The following is a 20893-nucleotide window of genomic DNA, read 5'->3' as shown; positions in this document are numbered from 1 at the left end:
AGTTTATTCTTAAATTACATACCTTGTAACAAAAAAAAAAAAAAAAAAAAAAAAAGTTGAAGCCAGTACAGTTACACACACTTTATTCTTCAGAATGGAAAGTCTAAAACTGAGTTGATGATGTAAGAAATATAAAAATAACATCAATTGAAACTTCTGCAGGACAGCCATTAGCCATGGCATGCCATGTTCCTCTACTCCCTCAGACGTTGTACATAACAGGATTTACAACCATAGGAAATGCACAAATAAAATAAAAACATTTATTCAAACTGAACCTAAAAGACATCCAATTCTCAACATCCTGCAAACCCATAGTGTTTAAATAACTCTTTAACACACACAAATCACAGAACTTTAGAAAGACTTGAAAATACTTTAGTCAGGGACAACAAGAGCATTAATGAGGCTACAGATGTTTTAACAGATTAAAAAAAACAAAAAAAACACTGATATAATCACAATAAAATGCCAATTCTTCAAAGCTGGGAAAAGTGAAGAGAGCTTAGATGTATTTTCAAAGCTCACATTCAATTGAAACGGGGTTCTCAATGCATAAAATGTGGAATTTCTGAAAACTGCAGGTTATTTGAAATAAGACAACATAGGCAGGAAGCCACATATCTTGTGAGCTCCCAAAGTTAAGTTACAATGCTGTTAAATATCAAGCATTAAATTCAAACACCCACGAAGCTTTAAAAGCATCATGGAGTTCTTCATATCCTATCTTTAACTGTAAAAACAACCTACTTCCCAAGTATTAACAGGTAAGTTTGAGAACTCTGAAGGCTTCATGATCAGTTACATCTGAAGGAAATCATATGAGAAAGGTGGAAGCAGGGAACTAGTTTCTGCAAGAGTCGTCAGATGACTTGAGCTCGAATGAGCACATTTCTGCGTGCCGTTAGCTGAGAGTTACAGTGTAGATGATTACAATGGAGCAGTTTATAATAATAACTCAGTTCCATTTTTAGGAGTTGATTCCCCGTTATGCTGTCTTTCACTGCAAGTCACAAATCTGACCAGGACTCCCAGAAGCCCATTTACTGGATAACAAATGTAAACACAACGGGAAAGTTTGGCAGAAGCAGGTTGGTAGTCAAGTTTACCTTTTAAGTTCCACTTTTCTGGAACAGAGAAGAACAGACTCTAAATGACCGAGCTGATGGCAGCTGAACGGCACAAGAAGTCTGTCAAACGTCCCTCACATAATGAGCTAAATATTAAATTATGAGATTTTATGGCTCAGAACAAAATTGTATATCCATCTGAATGTTTACCTCGTCTCTCAGTATTAAAACGCTCAGCTCGAGTGTCAGAACAAACGTCTGCTCTCTGGGTATATCAATGAATCAAAGTCTGAGAAATTGGACACATCCAGATCATTGTGAAACAAAAAACAGCAAACAAAAATGAAATGTGTTACCGTTTGTCACCGACTGTGTCATGCCTCGTTTCTCTGGTACCAAACAATGTACACACATCAGATCTGTGACTTAAAGAACAGCATAACGAACTGAAACATCTATTTAGTGATGATGGTATTAATGATCACTTCACACTTCAGTTACTGTACACTGGCCATCAGGCATTCTGGACCTTCCAGTGCTACTGGATGAGGTAGGGGGAGAGCCTGACTCTGCGAGAGGAGGTGCTCTGTCCTCTGGTATCAGTCTTCGTCTCCGTGGTCGCTCCTCCCAAGGCTCCACACGCTCTCCATCTCCCCCCTCCTCTTCCTCATCATCGCTCCAGTCTCCAGAGCCAGACTCGTCCACAGAGGTGTGAGGGTCAGACGACCTTGAAGGTGACGTCTCCTCCTCATCTTCTTCCTCTCCTTCCCCGGGCTCAGACCGCTCAGGAGAAAGCCCGGGCCTGGGGCTGATTTGCAGCAGGGAGAGAGCATCCACCAGAGAGGGGCTAGTGCTGGAGTCAGGCTGACCCCCGAGGGAAGTGGAAGGCCGGGCAGTAGCTGTGGTGGCTGTAACAGTAGAGGGGACACCTGTAACCTGTGGCTGATTACTTGCTATTGTGGTATCGGCCCCATCAGCAGAGTTTTCTCGACTTGTTGCTCCCAGGGCCCCACTACCCACTTCAGTGTCCAGCCGCAGTCCAGCCACTCCCTTCTTGGGAATATTCAAAACGTCCCTCTTCATTTTACGCCTACGACCATGCTCATTGCGCCGATACTGCACCATGTTCTCCAAGTCAGCTACATACAAAAAGCCAGCAATAAGCATTTCAGCCGTCTTCTTGCCCTTAGAGAAAGCGTCCTCCAGCTCCCGGCTGGTTCGCTCATCATATTGCCACCAGCCATTACGACCCTCATAGTACCAGGCATGATCGCTCGTTGCCCCACCCCGACCTCCCGCCGAGGCTTTCAGCTCCTCGGGAGAGAGAAGTGTAGGCCTTTCCAGGAAGTCATCCGGCACTTCCTGTCTGCAGAGAGCACAGCGTTTGCTCTGCCAGGATGCCCCCTTCACGCACAGGAAACAGAAGACATGATGGCATGGCAGTTGTACTGGGTGCACACAGCTCTGTAGACAGATGGCACACTCTGGCACAGGAAGGGCCGGGGATGAGCTGCTGGAGCCAGAGCATGAGGATTCTGCGCTGTTCCCACTTCCACCACCACTGCTGCCGCCTTTCTTACTGGATGGAAGCGAGCCAACAGAGTGGTCGACCTCTCCACAACTAGCCATCCTTATGAAGTGCTGAATGAAAAAGGGGACAATTGTTTTGAGACGGTTATTACAGACATGCTTTTTACCTTTTAGCGTGTCAGGGATTAGGCTCTCACAATCATGAAATCTTTCCGGACACTAAATTGTTCTCCAAATATTTTTTTCCGCTCATTGTTAATGTTCGGAATTTTAGATTGGTGATATATATTAGTGCATCTGATTGCAACTATGATGCTCTTTGTGGTTATTTCTAAGAACAACACACATGATTTTAAATAAATGACACAGCATTTCTGCTGTAGTGATTACTCTGGGTACTTTTTGTCACTAATTGGCAAACAGGTTTATGATTAAAGTTAACACAAATGTTGAACACTGTTATAGGTATTACTCTCACACAAGGCAGATGGGCATGCAGTTTCTTACTTACTCAAATCTCTTTAATGCAGATGAATCATTAGGAGAGCTTTCAATGGACCTTTAAATCTTCCACTGTCAAAAGGAAAAGACAAGAAAATGTATTTACCAGCCAGGAATTAAATCGAATCGTGATGTAAAATATCAAGCTACTTCTTACACAAACCATTTCTGAAAACATGCCCTTTGTGAAACATTTTAAAATGTTAAGTGATGCATTTTAAAAGTCTGTCCTTAAAATATATCAGGTTAAAACTTAACTTTAATTCCCTTAGTTATGGGTCAAATGTATAGGACTGCTGCGTGTAGAACAAAGAAAGGCTCTGTTAAAAGACTACAATCAGTGAACTGTGTCAGGCTGTGCTAGCTTAACCCTGTAATACTTATGACGGGGCTTATGACAGACACTGAAACTGTTACTAAATTAATATCAGTAGCACCCAAAGACATATACATAAGTGTTAATAATGTGTAAGAAAACTTGTTTGCTAACATTAACTACGTAACAGCTAGGTAAACGCAAGGTATTTACTGTTACCATCGTAAGTGTAAACAGAAATGACTGAGTCACTTCTACATAAATAAAATCATCGTTAATATTGAAACCTGTTGTATTAGGCTAAAGCTAACTGGGCTAAGTGTATAGCACAATGGCTCCAGTAAATAGACGGAGTTCATTTGAGGGCGCTAGCTTATTTTAGCAGAGCGACATAAACAGGATAAAAATATTTTCTCGCGGCACAGACAGTACAACAACTGCATATTTACCGTACCTTTAAATTCGGTTGTAATACTCTTGTTTGCTGTAGCAACTTGTGTTAGGGTACAGATTCCCAAATGTTAATATATCGACTTCCAATGTTAACTGGCTTTGTTTTCCTTCGAAAGAGAAGCTGAGATAAAGGAGACGACGTAACAGTACGAGCTTACGCAATGGGACGTCCACCCACATGACCCTTTTTTTCTACGCACGTCAGTTCCGAAGTCTTCCTGTTCGCTCGTGGCTAGAGGACGTTGGTGTCACAGAGGAGAGGGGCTCATAAGTTCTATTTTTTTTCTCTAAATCCCAAACAGACCGAAACAGACAGAAGATGTTTTCCCGTGCCGTGAGACCTACCCTTGCTCTTGTTCGGAGCCTGTCCACCTCCTCCCAGAACAACGCCAAGGTGGCGGTGCTTGGAGCTTCAGGCGGCATAGGCCAGCCGCTATCCTTGCTGCTCAAGAATAGCCCCTTGGTGAGTCAACTCTCCCTGTTTGATATTGCCCACACACCCGGGGTTGCTGCAGATCTCAGCCACATTGAGACAAGAGCCCAGGTGACCGGCCACATGGGCCCCGACCAGCTTGATGCTGCTTTGCAGGGCTGTGACGTCGTGGTTATTCCCGCTGGTGTTCCCAGGAAACCCGGCATGACCAGAGACGACCTGTTCAACACCAACGCTACCATTGTAGCCACCTTGGCCGATGCCTGCGCCCGCAACTGCCCTGAGGCTATGATCTGCATCATCGCAAACCCTGTCAACTCCACCGTCCCAATAACATCAGAGGTTATGAAGAAGCACGGAGTGTACAACCCCAACAAAGTGTTTGGTGTCACAACCTTGGACATTGTCAGAGCCAACGCTTTTGTGGCAGAGCTGAAAGGCCTTGACCCTGCTCGTGTCAGTGTCCCAGTCATTGGTGGGCATGCTGGGAAGACCATCATTCCCCTCATTTCCCAGTGCACACCCAAAGTTGAGTTCCCTGCTGACCAGCTGTCTGCCCTGACTGCCAGGATCCAGGATGCCGGCACAGAAGTGGTTAAAGCTAAGGCAGGAGCAGGATCAGCTACCCTGTCCATGGCCTATGCCGGTGCCCGCTTCACCTTCTCCGTCCTGGATGCCATGAATGGAAAGGAAGGTGTGGTGGAGTGCGCCTATGTCAGGTCTGAGGAGACAGAGTGCAAGTACTTCTCCACGCCTCTCCTCCTGGGGAAGAACGGTATTGAGAAGAACCTTGGGCTGGGCAAGCTGACCGCCTTTGAGGAGAAGCTGGTTGCCGATGCCGCCGGCGAGCTGAAGGGTTCTATCAAGAAAGGCGAGGATTTTGCTGCTAACATGAAGTGAACAGAAACCATTCAACTTTTCAACGACAAACAGCAGTTGTAATTTATAATTTGTTCTGTCTTAAAAGGCATCAGGGTAACTTAAGATCTGTCAGTGTTTCCTTGTTTTTTTTTTTTTTTTTAAATTTAGTAGTGGTGTCATCATTCTACTATTACCCATATTTTCAAACATGGCTTAATACTGTATGTATGAATTGTCGACATACTCTACTGTGACTTAAATGGTTTTTTTTGCAAACGTCGGACTTCAAAAATCAAATTTCTATTTTCATTCATGGTCTGTGTTTGTGGAGATTTCTTTGCTGAGTGAAAAAGGAGGAAATGCTAACTTGCCTGCTGATGCACATACAGTTGATGTTACTGATGAACAAAATATTCACTCTCTCAATAAACAGTCTAGCTTTAAAATGTTCCCTGTTTCTTCTTGAGCGAAATAATTAGTTTTATTAGAATACCGAAAGGGGGGCATATGTGCAGAGCCCCCATATTCAGGGAGCTAATCAAAACTTGGATGAATGTGCTCGTCCTTTCGTGCACATGTAGTTATTCTACTTTACATGCACCAAAATAGTGAATAGATCATACAGAGGGAAAAAAAACTCAACTTTAAAATGGATTTGATAAAATGATTCACTTGAAATCATTTAAAATTGGGCAACATGTATTTCTTGTTTTGAATGCTGTGATACTTAATAGTTCCTTTTACTCAAATAGAAATGAGACTTGTCTCAACAAAGGTTATCAAGAACTGCAGATTCCAAATTGAAAAGGAAGTCAGATTTAAAGTACACACTTAATATAGTGAGCAGAGAGTCAAATCGTTGATTAAATTAGTAATAAAAGAGGGTGTGTGCTATACTGCTGATAAGTCAGAGCTAGGTTTCTCAGTTGTCAAAGCAGCTTAAGAGATTCAGTTAAACAAGAGTTGATTAGTCTCATTTCCTGCCGTCGCAACAGTTTCAACCTTTGACTCTACAGTTAATGGCTTAATTCACTTTGCACTTGCCCTGATAAAAAGGTTTTATAGGTGTTCAAACAGTTTGCACCAGATGAAGGCTGCATAATGAATAAACAGACACAGCTACAAACCCATTATAATTTTATTTGACATAAAGGTGTTTTTTGGTTCCTTGTTAAGGGGCTTTATTGAATCCGTTTACACAAAAGGAAAACCCAGTGGTAGCTTCAGCACTTATCTGGTGTAAAATGGACTTTTTTTTTTGTCCAAGACAGAACTTGTTTACAGTTTTTTTGGACCATACTCATTGTCAATTATAGTGATTATGAAGATGGAGAGAGCAAAGGAACACTTTTATTTCTTTTTTTTTTATTTTTCTTTACAAACTTTGGACCAAATAAAGAGATCTAAAAAAAAAAAAAACAACCCAAAAACGGGTACAACAAAAATAAACAATTGTTCTACATAATGCTGCAAAATCTACATTCAAAAACCAAGATGCACAATGTTGTACCAGAGCCCCATTAAATAACCATATCAACAAGCACATGTGACTCTCTGTCCGTCTGTCTGACAGTCTTCCACAAAGTCATAGACAACTCTCACTGTTCCTCAGTCCCAACAGCAGTGTCTCCTGTGTTTTCGGAGGAGACACTTTCAGTTGAGTAGATGGAGGAGTTGAGACTACAGAGCAGGAAGAAAAGGACTTTTTAAAGTCAATAGTAGCCCATGCCTTGTGGCTGAATGTGCCCCATTGCGCTGGTGCATAAACAGTCTATTCAAATCATACAGGTTAGCAGCAACACCCCTGTGAGGAGGGGTCAAAGGGGGGCAAACAGTGGGGAGGGTGACAATGCTGTGGAGCAGGAAGGATGGGAAGACAACAGGATGATGATGGGGAGCCTTTAGACTTTGTCTCTCCATTACTGAAGGCTCTCTGTACTCTCCATTACTGCACAATGCTGTCGCCTGGAGCGACATCATGGCCTCTGCGGTGCCTGTGCTCTGTTTTGTTCCTGTTATCAGAGTCTTCACGTTCACCTGTGTCCCTGTCTTGCTGCCTATCCCTCTTCCTCTCCCTTCGCCCCCCTTGGCTGTCCTTGTCTTTGCGGCTGTTGCGATTCCTTTTCCCGCTTCGCTCCGGGTTTCTCCGCCCTCCTGGAAATAAAGGAGATGAAAAAGTGAAGATTTGTAATTTGGTTGAGTTGATGAGGTTTTACACCACTTTCAGGACGAAGTATCAGACAAGGAAAATTTTCTTAGCAAGAATGTAAGGACACCAGTGCAGATTAAAGATAAAATGCCAGATATTGAAAAAGAAAAATTGACAAATTGATACAATGACTGAAAAAAAATGTCCAAAATAGAAGTCTCAAACACATTCAATTTCAAGATTATTGCTTTAATAGCAGGACAATTTTTATTTATTTTTTAATTTGTTCAGATTAATCCTCCAATTAATACAACAACCTGTGTGTAAGAAAGAAAAAAATGTTCAAGAAACCATCAACAAAAGTAGAAAATGATTGCGAACATATCCCAGGCTGCAGTTTCCCTAAAGGAAGCGATTATGACATTTCACCACTAGATGTCAGTATATGACCACAGATCGAAGCCATACTTGTAGCTGCTATGGCATTGTGCCCGGGATGAGCAGACCTTTGTCCAAAATAGAAAGCCTTTAAATAAACCCCCAATTTATCTGTTCTTGCAACACCATCTCATAAACAAAACAGAGAGTTTTGGAATGCTGAAGGTTTATCTCTGCTCGAGCCACAGTTATTAATGATAATAACAAGATCTACCCTCAGGGAGGTTGGAGACAGGACCTGCGAGTGAAAGCAGAGGAGGCCCTTTCCTGTTGTTGTACTGCTGCCGCTCATGTGTGAGTGGAACGGAGCAGTACGGCCTGCTTGGCTGTTGGCTGGCCGGTTGGGGATTGTGAAACTGCTGAAGTAGGCAGTAGGCACAGACATAGGGAGAGAGGAAAAGAGAGATCTCTGTCTCTCTAATGTCCGCTTTATGTTTCCCCGCAACCCTTACTTCACCCCCTGTGTGCGTTAATTGAGGCAGAATTCTGCTTGGGCCAGGAAGCAAGTCTGACCTACACATTTTATGCTTGTGAAACAAATATCTTCTTACCTACTGTGTTTAAACTTCTAGACATCCTGAACATAAAACAGAATAGGAGATGGATGGTATGGACGCTGCAGTGTTCATGTCTTCTCTGTATGACAGCGAATGATTTAAGCAAAACAGAATCATATCAGTGATAGGGAAGGGAGCTGGTTTCATGGATGGATGGACTGATGGATAGATGGAGTAATCTGGTCTACTGACTCATCCAGGGTATGCCCCCTGTCCTCTATAAACACAGGAAGTCCCCTTCGCTCTCATTGTTTTCTCTGTCCTAACACCATAACTATTTACAAGTTCAGTGGATTAGTCATACTGTAGCCCCAGTGCTTTGGTTGAACCAAAGGAGAAACCCAATCCGTGCCAGTACTGAGATGATTAGGAAAGTGTTTATCCAACCAACCTGCTTTTGGTTACTTGGAACCGTTTCTGATGGGCTTTTTGTAAACTGTATGTTGACATGTGTACAGTGGTCCCAAAATAAGACACCTTTAGAGGTTTTGGAACATTTTCAATAGACATTTAGCACATTCCCAAATGTCAACTTGTCATGAATAATTAAAAAAATTCCAGACTTGCTGTGAGGTTGGTTTATGGAACAACTTATGATCTTCCAGTAATGTTAGGAGGTGGAACTTTGTGTTGATATAACTTTCTTCAGATAGATGAGAAGAGCAAACTACTCTTATAAGCCCATAGATCTGATTAGTGTTGAACTGTTTCCATTAGGCTGTTATTGTAGGTTAGTGTTAAGACAGGAAACAACAGCTAGCTTGGCTATCTTCCATGGTTTGATACACCAAACAAAATGTATTCTATTCTATTCTATTCTATTACTTGGCTGCTGGGTGCAGTGATTGAAATAAACTTAGCACATAACGTTGTCTGGCAAGTTTTTTCAAGATGTTTCCACTTTATAAATTTTTTGTTCATGCTAACCGTTCGCTAAGTGTCAAAGGCCAGAGTCTAAATGAAAGGGAGTTATTCTTTTCCTCCTCCACTGTCTGAAAGGTACAGAAGCCAAGAGTGGCTACATTACATCTTGAGATAACAAAGCTCACTTTGCATGATAATAAGTTGATTTAAGTTTTTTTTTCCAAGAAATGTTTTCTTAGTTTTTCAATCTCTCGAGATCATGGCATGTGGTCACCTTTTATGATGGGAAAATGAGCTTTGGTTTCTTGAGATCACAGGCTGGCGCAGGGTGAGCTAGAAAATGAGGGGTTCCTGTCATGACAGTTGGGGAGGATCTACGACATTGAGTCACGCATGCATGTTTAATTGTGTTTGCTGCACTGAGTTTCGTAAATGTTTGCCCTTGACCACTGACAGTGACATCTGTTGCATGGATAAGAATTTCACCAACTCCGCTTCACTACAGCCAGTAGCTGCCTTTCAGGCGATCCCACTGTTTGTGGTGATGGGAAAACAAACTTCCCTGCGCTGAACTAACAAAATGTATTACTGTACCCTGTTTTCATGACTAAACAATTCTTGTTGTCTTGAGTTAATGACAAAATTAACCATTTATCACTACAAGACAAGCATCGTTATATCTCAAGATTTTAAGATAATTAACTTGTGATAATGATAATGCTGCTGGAAACAAATTTCAAGCATAACCTCTCTTGGCTGTTCAGACTCTTCTTCCATTAAGTCACGAAACGTGTGTGCAATGCCTGCCTTGTCTCTACTTTGTGAGGTTTTAGTCCAATCAGAGCAGCCCAGGCCTCTCAATAGAGTTGTCTTAAAGAGACAGCTAAAACAGAGCACTTCTGACCATAGATATGAAGACGTCTTAAAAGCAATACCAAGAATAAACATTTTTTATTCATTTATTAGTTATTTTATTTTTTTATCAGACTAATAAATAAAACAAAAAACTTGTAGTATTGGAATCTAGTTAGAAGACATTCGGATAAAAATGATAAACCAATAAATCAGTCTATGTGCTCTTAATGTCCTAAGTGATATTTATAAGAGCCACCAAATTCTCAGCAAAAAAAGATTTGATTGTTTTACTGTTGTTACAGTTCATTTAGCTGCTGCAGTTGGGAGGCAAGAGAAACATTTACCGAACACCAAATCTATGGGCACCTTCTGCAGCTCATAAAAGAAAGCCCAAAACTACACCAAAGGTGTACAGTGAGAGAGCCGTGGCAACCTGAAGTCACTCATCACTCACACTGTCACTCCTGGTACGTCTTGTGATTCTGTTCTTGCTCTTTTGAACCACGTCATGCTACACTCAAGATTAGATGTGCCACATAAGATTTACCATGGCAACTACGGTAAAAGAAATCTTCACACAATTAGTGCATATACAAATAACAAATTTAGGTATCAAATACAAGTCTCACATGATCTCTTGTTATTGAGAGGAAATATGTGCAGAAATCTCTTATTCTCTTTTTCATCTCGTGCAATTCACTCGAAATCCCAGCATGGTTAAAGCGATTATAAACACTGGCTTGGACCTGATGAACTGTCTGAAACTCAAACGTAACTTACAGAAGCCGGTTACAGCACAGTCACAAAGAAGAGGCCTAAACTGTGCTGAGAGCACAGAGGGGGGCTTTACTGAACAGTACACCTCACACTGTGCAGGCCAAAGCCAAGGAAAGAGAACTATAGAGGATGTTAGATTCACAAAAGAACAAGGAACAAGGTGAGAGTAGCAGGCAGATGGAGATCAAATGAGAGACCAGAGGGCCGTTGAGGGTAAAGGGGAAATTAGTGTCTACATGTGTGTGTGTTTGTGTATGTGAGGTTAGAGGGCCACTGTGTGTTTTATGGTACATCCTCTGTGGCAGGCGTTCTGTCGTCCGGAGAGCTTTTGGCGGGAGCCAGGCCAGGATTAAAGGCTATGGGTTGTCCCACAAGTGGAATGCCTGCCGCATGGCTGCCAGGATGTCATGAGGGGGGTTGTGGGTGTGAACAACACCCTCATACTCTGGTCTGACTGACTGGTGGTATGTTGCTTAGCTGTAATAATCTTTGTGTGTAATAGGTGTGTGTTTCTCTCTCTGTGTGGGAGTTAACCGGGGTTCAGATTTTCAGAGGGCATACGGTCCACCCGGCCACAGAGATAGAGGGATGAAGAGCAGGTCTATCAAAGAACCCATTAGCCAGAATTAACTTGACAGGGAAGGACGTGAATGAGAATGTGTGTGAACATCTGACATTTGCAGATAATGCTGGACGGCAGAGCAGGCTTATAAGTAATGTATGTTTGCTACAGTTTTACAGCTTTTGCAGCAATTTAAAACACATACGAGTTGTCCTGTAGAACTGCAGATTGTTATCCTTAAATAAATAGTTAGTTTAAATACATAGTTAGGTTACAGTTTATAGTGCAAAACAAGAGGATCAATTGCATGACCTTTGTGCATCGAATATATGGATTGAGCCATGTGAAGAGTAGCTTCCAGCAACTCAAACTGTCTTCCAGGAATGACAGCTTTAAATGTATATGTTTGTTTACAGATATAGCAAATGATTTACTAAAATTTTCATTTCAGATCATTTGTTCACAGCTACCAGTGTTCAGGTTGATGAAAAAGATACACCAACTGGCTAAAGTTTGATATTCAATGGGCAGGCGAAAACACACTTATCCTTTCTTAAAGATAGAATGGCTTTGAATACAATATTATCTATTATATTATTATTTCAAAAGTGACCGCTGATTCTGAGAGAGGGCCTTCTATTAATACTGTAACGTTCAGTATGGAACATATTTTAGTAGTGAAGTGAAGTGAAGTGAAATTTATTTATATAGCACTTCTCAGCAACAAGGCGATCCAAAGTGCTAGTAGGTTACATGCATGCAGGGAGGTATAACGTTGATATCTGTCGTAATGTTAGACACTTATTTTGAAGTTTTATTTAAGAATGAAGTTATATTTCATTTAGAAAAGTTTAATTTCATGATGAGTTGAATGAATACATATATATATACACACACACATATGTATATAAATGTACATGTGTATACATATGAACATTTATGTGTATGTGTGTGAGCTAAGGACTATGTGGAAGACAATGTAACAAAGACAGCAACAGGAAGATGAGATGCAGTGCAGATGTGGTGGGGGTGAAGCCAAAAGGAGAAAGTGCAAAAGAGGAGGAAAGGAAGAGGATGAGGAGAAGGATGTATCAGTGTCGGAGGTCTGCTGGAGGATTACTGGAGGTTCTCTGAGGTCGGGCCACTGACCCCCTAGCGTGTGCAGAACGTAAACAGTGAGGAGAGGATGCGCCAAGGCAGATAATTAGCTCTCATTCACTGGAGAATCTTTGGAGATGGGGCAACTGGGTAATCACATGTAAGGATAAAGTCGATAAGCAGGGTCTGTTCAATGTGTTTGCTCAAACATCTTTCTTTCTTTCCTCTTTGTTTTTCCTCATATCCATTTCACCAGGTACTGGTAAGATCAGTAGCTGTCGAATCTCTCCTAAAGTCTTGGCCCCGACCTGACTGACTGCAAACGCCAACAGGGAGCTTAAAAGGGTGATCTCTGTTTTCTTTGGTGTGGCAGGGAGTGTGTGTTCTTGTGTTTGTGTGTGTGTGTGTGTGTGTGGGGTATGAGGATGGGGAACAGATCAGTGGACAGATGCAGATAGAGGATGAGTGAAAGGGTGACAGAGGGCACATTTCACAGTTCGCCTTACAAATCATGTCAACCCCCGTTGTCTCTCCTCACAAATGACCTGCTGTGTAGTTATTCCAGCGAGACAAAGTTGGAATGAGTGTATCTATGTCGGAATGTGTGCAAGTGAGAATTTGTGCAGTTGTCTAACTTGTTTGAAATGGAGAGGGTGGATCTGTATCTGGAACTGTGTATGCATTAGTGTGTGTTCAAGAGTGAGAGTTTGCGTATGTGTATGTGTATGTGTATTGGCAGCTGTGGGGATAAACCAAAACTGATCCTCTGGTCACCGCGTGCCTCCCAAGGGGAGGATGTTGATGTTGAGCTGGCTGTTTCTGCTCCAGAGTCAACCGCTTTTTGCTGCATCACACACACACATTGACACACATTGACACACATTTACGTACCCATACACACACAGTGTTTGTTCTGTAAGTGTGAGGCCCCAGGGGGCTGGATCTCAGCCTCCTACCCTGTCTGCGATCTGTCATTTAACACTACAGAGCCCTGGCCAAAAAACAACCAGCCGTAGCCTCCAACCACCTCACTAACCACACACACACACAAACACACGCACGCACACACAAAACTCAAGGCAATCGTAAATGCAGCACAGCATCAGATTTTATAAAGAGACAAGTCCGTCTGCAAGCAGTTTTCACTCTATTCATTGGAAATGATCACGCAATTCCCTGTTTACAAAGAGCACAGAAAGTGGTTTCACTGTTTAATATCCAAAGAGGTCTGGTGGGAAAACACACAACATATCCATTGCAACATCACACATGTGTGTTCCCCACGCACTATCCTCACTCCAGCCACAATGACAGTCCTCTGAGTAAACAGTCATAGTCCTGAGCGGAAGACCGTCTCGCTCTGGTTGTACAAGCTGAAGCAGCATGGTCTGGAATTCATAGAGAGCTGAAGTCGTGCCATGTGTCACAAATACTATGTCGGCTGAGAGCGGGACGGGTCAGCAGCAATTACTACGGACTTTTTCTACACTTAGGGTTCATATGCAAGGTCAGAGGGGCCTTCAGTCAGGATCTGACACATCCTTTGGACACAGAAACATAGCGACTTTGCAACAGTATGTTTTCTTTACCTGGACATTTCCTCTTCTTGACCAGACATTCTTTGATCTCAGAGATCTCAGGGCAGGGTCTGCCAAAAGGGGTTGGATACTGCAGGACCTGCCTTGTGCGGGTCTCCTGACCCCGTTTGAAGCCACAGGTTCTGCCGAGCTTAGAGCAGGAGCTCCACTCGCTCCACTCACCCACCTCGCAGTGCACTGACAGGGAAAACATGGAGAGGGAGTGGTAAGGATGGGAAACGTTTTCTGAAGCCTCAAAATGGGGTTAAACTCCTTCTTTCAAGCTTCCTGCCATTCTGTAAGATGGGCCCAAAACGTGCACCTCAGCACACACTCACACTTGACTGACCTTGTGGTGTGCACTCCATGAGTTTGTCATTGGGCTCATATTCATCTGGACAGATGTGGTAGCACCTCCCGCTCAGCTGGTAAAAGCCCGGACGGCACTGCGTACATGTCTCGCTGTTTGCACACGATTCACAATCAGCAGGGCACCCTGCAAACACAGACACGTCTCTGATGTTTAACATGCTGTGTGCTGGAATAATCAAAGGAGTTAAAAGCCATGTTTTATACCCATCCGTGGGTAATTTGAAATGAGAGCACTCACTGGGGACACATTCCTTCTGTGTGTCGCTGGGGCTCATGCCCTCAGGGCAGTTCTGCTGGCACTTGCCCACAGAAAGGTAGAATCCTGCCCGACAGCGCGTGCAGAAGTTCCTGTTGAAGCAAGAGTCGCACTCCGACCTACACTCTGACAGAGAAACACAGACACACCACCACCGTTAATTTAAACCGGCCAAGTTACAATGTGCGTTCTGTGAATTGAGCATACAGGGTTTCAGTATATGTGTCAGTGTACGCACGTCTGGCTGCAAATACATATCAAGAAACTGTAGGCAGGTTGATATTTCTCTTGCTGGCATGTGATCAGTATTTCTACCTAGAGCAGTGCTTCATTTAATTGAATGTTGCCAAATGAAAAGACACTCATCGGGATAACCAATAAGAGGAAGATTTTTGAGTATATTAATCCATAATGCTGCATTATAGTTTGTTAAAGTTTGCTTGCAAAAAAAGTGTTTATGAGGGGGAAACATTTTTAGTCAAAGCCAGAGAGACATTGGTGTACTAATGCCACATGTAATTAAACACAAGTTAAACACATACTTAAGTTAAACACATACTTGTCTGTGTGCCTTTGCAACAAGACTGTAATTTAAATTACATTGACTCGTTATTGCCAACCTCTTAAACAGCAACAAACGACAAAGGGAACCAATATCACACTTACATTGATTTTCTAATTGAGTCAGTTCAAATTGGGATATGTTCAGCGTAATGAATGTTGTTATCAATACACTGTAATCATTCCACCAAAAAGAGTCCAGTTGGTTGCTCATTCTAACTCACTTGTACAGGTGCTTCTCTCTGGGGTACGAGTGCCGTAAAAACCTGACGGACAGGAAGTCATGCACACCCCGATCTGCCTCATCCCGATCCTCTCCAAATGCATGAAGAATCGCGGCTTGCAGGACAGACAGCCATTATAGTCAGAGCAGGTCAGGCAGCCACCCTGCTGGCACCCTGAACTCACACCAGAGATCTCTGTTGACAGGAGCAGGAGGAAGTGTTTCATGTCAGGTACATTATGTCAACTCAAATGTCAAAATGACTACATGAAAGTCAAATAATAACTAAATTCATACATCCTGGCATTTGACCAGCCACTGTAAACCAGTTAAGTGTTGGAGACCTTTCTTTTTCCAATTTTTTAGAGTTTATTTCCATCCTTACGGATGGACATACTTAGAAAAAAATAAAAATGTATCTGTGTCCTATTTCTGCAAGGTTTCATCTTGTTTTGCTGACTAAAAAGGCCAAAAGGAAGAGAGGACCATCCAATGTATCTACACATGCTGAGACCTCAAGACAAAATGCTGTATCATAAAGCTGCCATATGCCGAGTGTCATGAGTCCAACCGAACATATTTAAAATACTTTTATTTAAATTTTAATGTCACAAACTAAGATTTGTCTGCCACTTTTGTCCATGTTACACACAGACATTATCAGGGATAAGATATTACAGATTGTAACTTCACTACAGTTGATGAAAACCTTTTGTCTTTGTTCTATGGAACCATTCTGCATGCCTTGTCTCCAGTGAACTGCATCACCATCAGCACAAGTGTTACATCTCACATATCACTCCTTCAGGTGATACATAATAAAATATAGAATATAAAATATACTGCAACTGTATGTGGCAGAACTTGTCCCACACACCAAATAGGTTAGAACATTTTGAAAATCATTTAAAATGTTTTGAGCTAGGAGGTCGAGGAGGAATTTTAACATGCATGATGTACGTTCCATGAACGTCTTTCATTGCAATTATGGAAACAGTCTGAAATGTCATGTTAAAGAACAAAGTTAAAGTACGCTGCATTGTTGCATTGCTGCATATGGCAATGTTTCCTTCATGCTTATACAGTATATTAAATCCCCATTTTTACTTGAATCTGTGAGATTATTCACCATACTTTGTACTGCAAAGATTCTGAAGGTTTTTATAATTTTAATTGGCTGTTGATATTTTTGTCTGAGACATTTGAAGTTCCCTCAAGTTCCATCAACTTTATGTCAGAATAATAGCATCTGTGAGTTGATTACAGAAAACTTTGAATGATATTAGCAGCGCTATTAGCATACTCCTGAGAAGTTTTGGAAAAACTTTTATAATGAATGCATCCTTCTCTGTATCTGATAGAGCACCAAGGGGAGCAAGAAAGAGAGTTTGGGTCATTCCTGAGAAACCACCAGATGTAGTGATAGGCTGCGTGCCGTTCACAAGTTCAGTGAAGGTTTTAGCTCCAGTTAGAGCATATTTTTGCATGCATACTGCACACCTCTCTTAGATGTGCGATCTTTTGTTAAATCCGAATAGTACTGCATGGGAAGTGTCACCTGTGACAGTCAGTGGTCAGCAATATGTATGATATCTCATGTTTTACACATTTGCTGACCATGTTGATATTTTGAGCATGTGTCACATTTGGTTGGTAAAATACCAGGAACCTCTGTAGGGACCCAAGGAATTGCCTTTCCTCTCTAGCCGTAGCACTACATGCCAAAAGCGTATACTGGCCATGTTTCTCAGTTTAGGATTTAGCTGCCAGTTTACCATTGATCATGGAAACTTTGTTTGAAATATCTTGACTTTCTTCACAAGTGTTGACCATTTGCCCATATCTGTTCGTGCCAAGCTGGCCTGATTCACAGACGCTATTAGATGCAGGAATTTGGCCCTGCCCTTGCACTTGCACCAGCGGAACCTCAGATGGTCAGCGGCATCTTGCACAATACTCCGGCAAAGTAACAGAAAATGAATGATTCCTGGAAAATGATTGACTAAACAAAATAGAAGCAGAATTGGAGAATATTTTGGACAAACTGTTCGATATCTACATCTTCTGAGTTCTATTTTGCAACTCATTTGATACCTTCATGATGCACATACTCAGCCAGGCGTTCATTTTTCTAAGGCATCATCACAGACAGGAAGTGCGGGACTCGGTCTCTGTCTGTTACATGGTAATTTTGGCCGATTAACTGAATGGTCATTGACTCCCCTCTCACTGTTGCCCCCTTTTTTCCCTCTGAAGTCTGTAATCCTTCACTCCTTCACCAACTAATCCCTCCATCCTCCGGGATATCTTGCAAAGTGTTAGATATTTACATCCTAGGAGGACGTTTGGATACTTAGAAAAACACATAAATTAATTGTTAGTGAGTCAGTGCGGAGGGCAGAAGATTGCTCCTCGTGCAAAAATGAAGCACTGCCTCAATACTCATCCTATCTGTGGAGCTGAATCACATCCTGCCTGATGATCTATTCAGTAGTGCAGGATTTGATCATTTTCAGGCAAAAAGTATATTTCATGTATATCCTACTGCATACCCGTTAAGAGATTTAGAATATATATGATTTTTTTTCCTTACAAAGTAATCTTGGGGAATTTAAGAAACCAGGATTGCTCAAAGTAGACCATCAAATCGCTCATCTTCTGTAAAGAGGCTCTTTAATGTTGTTTAGAGGAAACTTGTGATGCAATGTATAGATCTGTCACGCTAATGTATAAATGTGTTGTACTGTACAAGCACAGACGAAAGAGTAGTAATGGAGGGGGTGAATTGGACAACAAAAACTATGCACGGCGCAGATCTAAGCTCTGATGAGATGAGAGAGGGACATTGCATAAAGTTTCCGTCCCAGGTGGCAGGGATAAAACATCACTCTAAAGGTCTATTATTGTAGATCACAGACGGTTTTTTAGCCATGCTGGCAAGTGATACATGGAATATTCCAGTTATCATTGCTCTTCTCTATCTGAGTTAGTCACAGAGCACATCTGGAGACCCTCAGTGATAAAGTGTGCGTGGGCCGAACAGAAAAAAAATATATACTTTATTGATTCTTTTTAAATAGAGTCATGGGAAAAAAAAAGCTGGTCGCAGCCCAAGCGATGAGACATAATGTTGGACCCCGGAGAGATAAATGAGAGATGAAACACCAGCAGACTCAGTATGGAACATGTCCTACGTTTAGTGGAGCCTATTGTCAGCTAGAGAAGTTACTAGATCGAGATGGGAAATGATTTCAGATTCTGACTGGCACACATCAGAACCCCTCTCTATTCCATCCAACATCAGAGGAAACATTTCCCCATAAATTGTTGCAGTATAAGGAAATAAATCCAACAGGCTCGTTGCATCACCAAATATGGGAACTAAAGCGTGATTATCCACTTGAGCACCGATCAGCTCTGATACCCTGACAGTGTAGAGTGCGCATGAAGTCCTCAACGCTCACCGCTAGAGAGCGACGAGAAGCAGAAGACCCAGCGCGCGGAGCAGCAGCTGCGGGCTTCAGGTGACAATTAATTTATCCAATTAAGCTTCAAAGGAGCAGTGCACATAACAGTACAAAGGTCTACGGTTTGTCTCGGTAGGTCATGCGATGAAACCATGAAGTGACAGGTTTAAGCGCTGCACTGGAATAAATCAACATTTTGTAACCTCACTGTGGATATTGGTGATGATGTATTTAGAATACATTTAGATGCATTGATGTTCTAAGGTTTTATAGTATTGCAAAAATGCCTCTAAATGCTAAACTATTTTTGCACAATTAAAAAAAAAACTCCTGAAATTAGTTTGGTCACCTTCAGAAAACCTATATATATTAATGAATCAGGGCGTTTGTTCAGAGATTGCTTGACGACCCTACAAGTCCAAAAAATGAACCAATCGCCAGCCATTAATTAAGATAGTTAGAAAATAACCAATAATGTATCCTCAGTTTTGTTTGCAATAGAATGAAGACTAACGCAACATATAATTTTGTGAATCAGAAAAGTAGCATAGCTTCAGTTAAAAAAAAAAAATAAAATGAACAGTTTCATATAATCATGATAAAACTACATTAAAAAAATCTCCTTTGAAGCAGCATGTTGCACTACTCACGTTTGTTTTGCCGGTGCCTGGGGCTGCTGTGCGGCTGACAACCAGTGTAATCCATGCAGTGCAAGATGATCAAAACAAAGGAGATCAGTTGTAATTGCATAGTAGCCCAGAGATGAGACTCGTAAAGCCAATGTCAATATTCACCAAAACACTTTTTCACGGTTAATTTCCCGCAGACGGGAGCAGAGGCTTGATTGTGGATAATTCCTAGACACAGCAGGACGCCCAGCTATGTGGTGATATGTGGTGGTGGTAGTGTACTGTGGCCCAATGATGCCTGGGCCGTTTAGACTGTAACATCCTGGATAGGATCCACATAAGTGCCAAGAAAGACAGACTGAATCAGGGGTCCGTTATCCTTGTGGCGGTAGAGAACATTCCCTTCAAAAAACATCCAAAAGCACAAAAAAGCTTGACTGGCATCTGTTGCGCGCAGGAGCACAATCAAACGTAAGCTAGAGTGTGTCAGAAATATTAATATAATTATTAACGAATATTTAGCGTGACTCACAAAAAGTCTCAGATAATAGATCCATATGTAGAACTCCAAATTGACCTCTCCCTCCCTCTCCCAGTCTCTCTGAGCGGAGGTGCGCCGTGCGTCCCGGGGTGTGTGGATACGTTTAACACACCAGGCGCTTTGAGTGTCCCGACTTCATCTCAGCATCAGTTGAAGCGCACGCACACAAGAAAGTGAAAGCCACCACAGAATCAGCATCAGTAATAATTACAAAACCAGTTTATAAGGTCTTGCTGTCAAACGCGCACCTCCTCCTGCTCGCTGTAACTGAGCCGCAGCTGAACCAGAGTGAATCTCCGCAGTTTCAGCGCTTTTCTGCTTTGCGTGCAGGACCCATTCACTCCCCTCCCGCTGATGACTTCAGCCCTCTCCTGTCTCTCTCTCCCCCTATGAGCTCTAAAGTTTATTTAGAGGGCATGCCCCCCGCGTCAGAGAGAGAGAGAGAGCGAGAGAGAGAGAGAGCGAGAGAGAGAGAGAGAGCGAGAGAGAGAGACAGAGACAGAGACAGAGACAGAGACAGAGACAGAGACAGAGAGACATACTGAAGTTATTTCAGCAAAGGCTCATACATGTATCGTGCTTCTTTGAGATTTCTCTTTGGATTTGTTCTTTTAATGGCACTTTAAAATCAGGGATATAATTACATTTTTTTCACAAGTTAATTTTCCATGTGTCTCCCTGCCCTCCAAAAGGACGCAATAACATAACAGTTGAGAATGTTCCTGCAGGTGTTTTTTCTTTGGTCAAACACTATCTGGTACTGGAGTTACATCAGTGCTGAAACAGACAAAGAGCTCCACAGT

General features: G+C 42.1%; 3 protein-coding genes across 3 annotated transcripts; 1 reads left to right on the top strand and 2 right to left on the bottom strand.

The window, feature by feature from the left end:
• Positions 1–432: 432 nt before the first annotated feature.
• LOC142379778 (E3 ubiquitin-protein ligase rnf146-like) lies at positions 433–4029 on the bottom strand. The gene is made up of 3 exons (XM_075465039.1): positions 3872–4029; positions 3112–3173; positions 433–2711 (listed from the first exon to the last, which is right to left on the bottom strand). Exon 3 carries the CDS (start codon positions 2697–2699, stop codon positions 1557–1559), a length of 1143 nt encoding a protein of 380 aa, XP_075321154.1. The 5' UTR covers positions 2700–2711; positions 3112–3173; positions 3872–4029; the 3' UTR covers positions 433–1556.
• A 34-nt stretch (positions 4030–4063) lies between these two features.
• Positions 4064–5610, top strand: mdh2 (malate dehydrogenase 2, NAD (mitochondrial)). Its single transcript, XM_075465041.1, has one exon. The coding sequence runs from the start codon at positions 4190–4192 to the stop codon at positions 5201–5203; it is 1014 nt and encodes a 337-aa protein (XP_075321156.1). The 5' UTR covers positions 4064–4189; the 3' UTR covers positions 5204–5610.
• Positions 5611–6295: 685 nt separating this feature from the next.
• Positions 6296–20426, bottom strand: rspo3 (R-spondin 3). The gene is made up of 6 exons (XM_075465042.1): positions 19571–20426; positions 15455–15649; positions 14652–14795; positions 14391–14537; positions 14054–14239; positions 6296–7318 (listed from the first exon to the last, which is right to left on the bottom strand). Exons 1-6 carry the CDS (start codon positions 19668–19670, stop codon positions 7110–7112), a joined length of 981 nt encoding a protein of 326 aa, XP_075321157.1. The 5' UTR covers positions 19671–20426; the 3' UTR covers positions 6296–7109.
• Between the last annotated feature and the right edge of the window lie 467 nt (positions 20427–20893).

The sequence above is a fragment of the Odontesthes bonariensis genome, chromosome 5 (assembly GCF_027942865.1).
Source record: "Odontesthes bonariensis isolate fOdoBon6 chromosome 5, fOdoBon6.hap1, whole genome shotgun sequence".
NCBI lineage: Eukaryota > Metazoa > Chordata > Actinopteri > Atheriniformes > Atherinopsidae > Odontesthes > Odontesthes bonariensis.
The sequence above is the reverse complement of the archived record's forward strand: the minus strand, read 5'-3'. Positions and strand labels throughout refer to the sequence as shown.

Excerpts from the sequence above, each read along its gene's own strand:
- LOC142379778 (XM_075465039.1), bottom strand. The coding sequence starts at position 2,699 with ATGGCTAGTTGTGGAGAGGTCGACCACTCTGTTGGCTCGCTTCCATCC.
- rspo3 (XM_075465042.1), bottom strand. The coding sequence starts at position 19,670 with ATGCAATTACAACTGATCTCCTTTGTTTTGATCATCTTGCACTGCATG. Across the intron at positions 15,650-19,570 it reads CAGGCACCGGCAAAACAAAC|AGATCTCTGGTGTGAGTTCA; the intron begins GTGAGTAGTGCA and ends TCCTGTCAACAG. Across the intron at positions 14,240-14,390 it reads CATGGAGTGCACACCACAAG|TGCACTGCGAGGTGGGTGAG; the intron begins GTCAGTCAAGTG and ends TTTCCCTGTCAG.
- mdh2 (XM_075465041.1), top strand. The coding sequence starts at position 4,190 with ATGTTTTCCCGTGCCGTGAGACCTACCCTTGCTCTTGTTCGGAGCCTG.